Below are 5,854 nucleotides of genomic sequence, written 5' to 3'. Positions count from 1 at the left end.
TTCCTACCTTGATTATAGATTATTTGACAGTACATGTCTCTACATAATGTAAATGTGAAATACAAATAGTGGGGCGCTTTGATGTAACTGTTAAAACCGACAAATGCATTATCAACGTCTCGAAAAAACAAAAATACATTTTAGTTATGGCGGCCAACTTTTTACCCCGACCTTAGCAGTAAAATAGATTTTCCCTGTAAAGATCAGCTCAAAATGCATTAAAAATTTCAAAGAATTACAAGTGACATGAAGATGCTTTGATAGTGCCGCCATCTGATTGTTAATGCGATCGTTGTTATGCTGTACATAGCTTTAGGTGTACAGACAGCAGTGTACTCCCTTAAACTGACAAGAATGTATTCCCATAGTAATACTAGAGTAGGGACAGAGTTGTTTGGTACAGATATTCTGTAATTGTTTTGAGAGCCGTACTCCTATTCAAGAATGTTGTGTTTTATACTGTGCAGTGTTCTCCCAGGAATAATGTCTCTTCAAATCTGAGTTGACAAGGAGTATAAGGTCATGTTCATGATGTTAGAGCTGCTGGTTTAGCAACTGATTAATATGCCTAAATAATGTATTTAAAAGTAATTTGTTACTAGCAATTTATTGTTGAAATTTACTTTTGTCTGTTTCATGTCTAAATTAAAGAAAGAAATCAAATGAAAGCTTTTCAAAACTTTTTTTCTAACCTTTTTATACCTACATATATCTGATAAAGAAAGGGAATGCCACAGGATTTTCTTGAATCTTTTTAATGTACAAGTACAAGCACATTTATTTTACAAACACAGGTACTACATTTTGCACATGAGATCCCTTGAAATGCTGCTACCACCGTACATGGATAAACATCTTGTCAGCATGATATTGTGAAAACGTCATATATACACACACACATATAAAGTGTATATATATATATATATATATATATATATATATATATTCACTCTCAGTCACGGCACCCTTGCCTTTTTTTTATAATTCACCGTTTATTCTTGAACATGATTTAAATAACACATTTTTGTGTGTAAATTCCTTCATTTGAAGTGGAACCAAAAAGCTGAAAAAATACTGGATCTTAACTTATTCCACACAGAAATCTTAAAATGGCCTGCCAATACTGGCAGCGTTTTCAAGAAGCGTAAGGTCAATGGCACTGTCGCCAACCTCTCTGAACGTGGCCACAAGAGAGGTTCATCAAAGATTAGAGTGAAGGATTGTTCGAATGGAGAAAGAACCTCGGACAGCGGCAAAACAGATTCAAGCCAAACTTCGCACACAACCCATCCAGCACTTACTCAGTGGTAGGAGACCCAGGAGGACCCAAAACACCTGAACAAGGCAAAGTCCTTCTGGGAGTCCCTGTGGACAGATGATGTGATATGAAGGAAGAGAACAGTGTTCCAACACTCAAACATGGAGGAGCTTCAGCAATATTTTGGATTCGTTTCACTGCCTCTCGTACTGGGTGCCTTGAATCTGTGCCTGGCATTATAAAATCAGGAGGTTATCAAAGTATGTTGAATCCGGTGTCAGAAAGCTGTGTCTCTATTAAAGGTCATGGGTTTTCTACCAGGACAATGACCCGAAACACACTTCAAAAGAAGGAATTCAGATCTAAATCCCATTGGAGAGAGCAGCAGCTGGGAGAAGGCACCCTTTGAATCTGAAAACTGGAGCAGTTCGCAAGAGAAGAATGGGCCAAACTGTTATTAGAGAGGTGTTGGCATATAATTCATGATTATGGGAAGCATTTAATGCAGTTAGTTTCTCACAAATGTAGCGTCAGTAGCTACTATACAAATTAAAATTGCGCCCCTCTCGAGGCTAAGCACAAATAATGTAGTGTTATATAGTTTAGTAAACTATTAAATTATCATAACAAATGTCTTTTGTTTTAATAAATAAAGAGGAAATGGACTTACACTCACTCCTGGCTATCAACAACAGACATTTATAAAAACGGGGCAAAACCTCCAACTTAGGAAAATAAGATAAACTAAATTAATTATAATTTATCAGTATCATAAGGATTGGAGTTCTTTTTAAAGAGCACAAGCAGACAAACTTCTTTCTAATAAATGGGATTTGTTTTATCATGCAAAATAAATGAAATGATAGCAAAATATTTGATAAATTAAATAACAGCAAAAAATATGATAAAGAAAATAACCAAATTAATACAGGATTTAAAATGGTGCTAAAACGTTAACTCTGGGACAATAGTGAGGTCGAAAGTTACGTGACTTCATTGAAACAATAATGGTGAGACGCACGCCATGGAGCAGTTAACTTCTCTAAAAGGGACATTCATTTATTTTGACATCACACTTGTATCATGAAGCAGAGGGGAAGCCTTTGCCTTACTTGTTGCAGAGTCAGAGGTGGTTGGGTCCACTCACTGAACTGCTGGTTCGTCTGTCGGTGGTTTCGGGCTATGCCATGCAGGAGTCCAGCTGTCCGCTGCTTCCCAGGCGTAGTGGGATGGTCCCCCGAACCAATGAGGTTATGACCGCGGCCTGCTGCGAGGTGACTTCACTTCAGGGTGCCGTCGGTCTTCACAGTCGGTGTTGGTGGAAAAACTTCAAAAGGGAATAATGTACCGTTGCAAACACCGCAAGGTTTAGTGATGCAATAATAAAAAGAAAAGGAAAATGAGAAAACCCAGTCATTCAATTGGGAAACTGAAGCAGACTTTTTCAGTAAAAATGATATTGCGCGTAGACTTAACTCCTTAAAGAAAAGACGTTGAAAAACTCAAAAAGAAAACAACGCTGTTCTCTTGAGCTCAAGGGTTGAGGAGCAGCCTGACGCAAAATGGTCGGCGTGCTTATTTTGAATGCTCGCCAGATGAGGCGAGAGTGCTGGCCGTCTTCTCTCTCACTGGCTGCTAATATTTTCTTGACTAGTGAACTGAATTTAACCATACAGGCAAAGTCACATAACTTCATAAATCACTATGCTCAAACTAATTAGTGGTTTTAAACATAAACTCTTGTGAAAATGTTTCACAGACAAACATATTAAAAAAACACATGATTCAGACATCACCTTCCAAAACCATTCGATCAGTAATATAAGATTCATGACTAATTTACTGTTAAGGTGATTTCTAATTACTAACTATTCAACAAATTTCTAACACTACTAATAATTGGCATAAAGTTATCATCCTTAGTCTGATTACACAATACAAATTAAAATTGCAATCCAAGTTGGTACAGAGATTTCTGTCCATTGGTTACTCGATGGCAGTAGGGCCACATGAAAAATAAACATTTAAACTACGTCTTATAACTCAGTCATTTTGGATTGTACAGCAATGAAAGTTGGATCATTGTCATAAAAACATCAGCAAAAATAATGACTTCAATTATGACTGATTTAACATTGCTTCACATTCATTCATATTTAGCTTAAAGGTAACCCATTATGCTTTTCCTTATTTTCTGTCATATATATATAATGTTACAATGTCGGATGTTCATATTGAATGTGGTCAAACTGTCAAATGAGGAAACTAATGAAAGCGTAGTCGCTGTGAACAAAACGCTCTGAACACTTGGTTTTCCAAAGGTCTGCACAAGTTGACATCAGCTCGTTACAGATTTCATCTGCTCCATCTAATCCGCTGTGCGTTTCTCCAAACAAAACCAATGAAAAAAATGTATTTTTTTATTGTAGATGTATTAATTTAATTTAATTTAATTTAATTTAATTTAATTTAATTTAATTTAATTTTCCAACGTGTACACAAAACAAAAAATCCCTGCATGTGAGAGTCCCGGTGAGTCCTAGTACAGTGTCCATGTCTCCCAAAAGCTTGAAGCACGGCAAGGAAAGTCGGAACTAACTTTTAGATCAGGCTTTGTAGATCTAATGAGTGAAGATTCAGCAACTGGATTGCTTATTTCTCACCTCAAATTTGTTCAGAAACAGATTTGAGTGGACTAATAGGGTAATATCGGTGTAGGTTACAGTGTAAATAAAACAAAACCAGGATGCCATGCTCAAACGCCTTTGGCTCACAGAACCTAGAACTTCAAACCCCATTGGCTCGGGTCTCCAGCTAAAATAATAAAAAGAGTAATTTTGTTTTCTTCATATCTTGCTTTTGTTTGGTTTTCTTAGGATGGAAACCTTTATTATTTGAGGATGAAGAGAAGAGTAAACAGATCCGGGCTCTCAGCAGAGGTTTGTTTGTTGTTTGTGAAACTCTAATTTTATGAATTCAGGAAACAAGACAGGGTTGTACTTGCTACACAAAAAAAAAAAAAAAACCTAAGGTGTTCGTTTTGGTAGTGACATTTCTGTTTCTTTTTCCTATTCCTATCAAAAAGTCTGTGAAATACAATCAAATAAAGAATTGTGGCAATCAAATACTTTTGTCAATTTCTACTTATCGAGAAAATAATGAGGGTTTTTTTTAATGCAAGGGTACCACTGCCAATTTGTTTGGCCATGACTGTGTGTATATGTATTAGGATAAAGAAAGGGAGAAAGGCCTTACACATAAACGATACAGACATCACAAGTTGCAGACAGTAACAGCAAGGACACTGAGCTACTCTGGGCTCTTCTTGCAGCAGAGACCTGGGTGCCGTGGGAGCTTCTCCTTGGACAAGTAAAGCACGGGTTGAATGCTGCTACTGAAGTCCATCAGGCCAAAGGCAAGATAGTGGATATAGCACCGGAACACATCTGGGTAAAAATAGTGCTTAAATGGGAATAGTGCTACGGGGGGGAAATAGTTGAATACTATGATCGCTAATATGATGAGGACCAATTTGAAGGCTCTCTTTTTGACGGGGTGCATCTCGTCTCGGGCGGGGCCTGACTGTCTGAGCGCCCAGAGGATGGCGATGTTGCAGAACACCATGAAGGCGAAGGCGGCCAGGATCATGACGGTGAACACCTTCTCGAAGTTGACGATGTCGCCCACGCACTTGGCGGCGGCGTAGGCTAGCGTGACCAGCCACACCCCGGTGGTGAGGACGGCTCGATGCCGGCGGTCCTTGAGTTTGGTGAAGGTGATGGGGTGGAGCACGGCCATGTAGCGGTCCAGGCAGATGCACGACAGGAAGAGGGGGGAGGTATCTTTAATGCCGTAGAAAAAGCGCAAGACGTACCAGGTGCTGCTGGTAGTCAGGTAGATAATATTGGCCAGTTCCAGAGGAGGGATGAGGCAGAATAACACGTCGAGAACCGCCAGGTGGAGGATGAAGATGTCAGAGGTTGACGAGTCGCCCTTATTCTTATGGATCAGCCAAAGAACCATGATGTTAGCCGGGATGCCCAGGAACATGTTGATGATCTGCAGACCGAGGTACCAGATGAGAACTGCAGGCATGTCTTTGCAACCCTCATAAACCGTCTTGTCTCCATAGCTGTAGTTGGAGGGTCTTTGGGATATGAGGAGAAGGGAGGCGTTGATGAAGAATACCTCCATGGAGTCTGGAAGGATTACGGCTCATCAGCTGAACAATAAGATCTGTCCAGGGGTTGGGAGGGTGACACAATGATATGTAAATCGGTGCGAGACATAGTATGAACGTGCATTTGACGTGAAGTGGCTCAGATTGAAATATGGGATTAAACCTCCGGGGTTAAAATGCCACAATTGAAATATACTCTATCAGCACTAACACAACAATGCTGTGTTAGTGCAATCATCCACCTGTATTACATCCACAGAGCTGTATGAATTGAAACACGTTTCATCTACAGATTTGCACCTGAAAATTGTTGACTCTTGTCCTGTAGCTACATAGGTGCTTCCCTAAATGGCAAAAAAAGCCTTCATCATTTGGAAAATCACTTTCCAATTAAATACATAAAAAAGCCAGAAAGC

The 5,854-nt window shown here is 39.3% G+C and overlaps 2 protein-coding genes across 2 annotated transcripts in view; one reads left to right on the top strand and one right to left on the bottom strand.

Moving 5' to 3' along the window:
- The window catches only part of LOC307243412 (uncharacterized protein), a 3,095-nt gene extending 2,623 nt beyond the window's left edge, over positions 1 to 472 (top strand). Inside the window, exon 2 of the mRNA XM_080018217.1 lies at positions 1 to 472. This exon is cut by the window's left edge and continues 1,830 nt beyond it. The gene's annotated coding sequence lies outside the window, so the exon portion shown is untranslated.
- Positions 473 to 4,567: 4,095 nt separating this feature from the next.
- Positions 4,568 to 5,452, bottom strand: hcar2 (hydroxycarboxylic acid receptor 2; the record flags this gene model as incomplete). Its single annotated transcript, XM_080017620.1, has 1 exon — positions 4,568 to 5,452. One exon carries the CDS (start codon positions 5,450 to 5,452, stop codon positions 4,568 to 4,570), a length of 885 nt encoding a protein of 294 aa, XP_079873746.1.
- Positions 5,453 to 5,854: the final 402 nt, after the last annotated feature.

Source organism: Zeus faber (assembly GCF_960531495.2).
Source record: "Zeus faber genome assembly, chromosome: 17".
Classification (NCBI taxonomy): domain Eukaryota; kingdom Metazoa; phylum Chordata; class Actinopteri; order Zeiformes; family Zeidae; genus Zeus; species Zeus faber.
The sequence above is the reverse complement of the archived record's forward strand: the minus strand, read 5'-3'. Positions and strand labels throughout refer to the sequence as shown.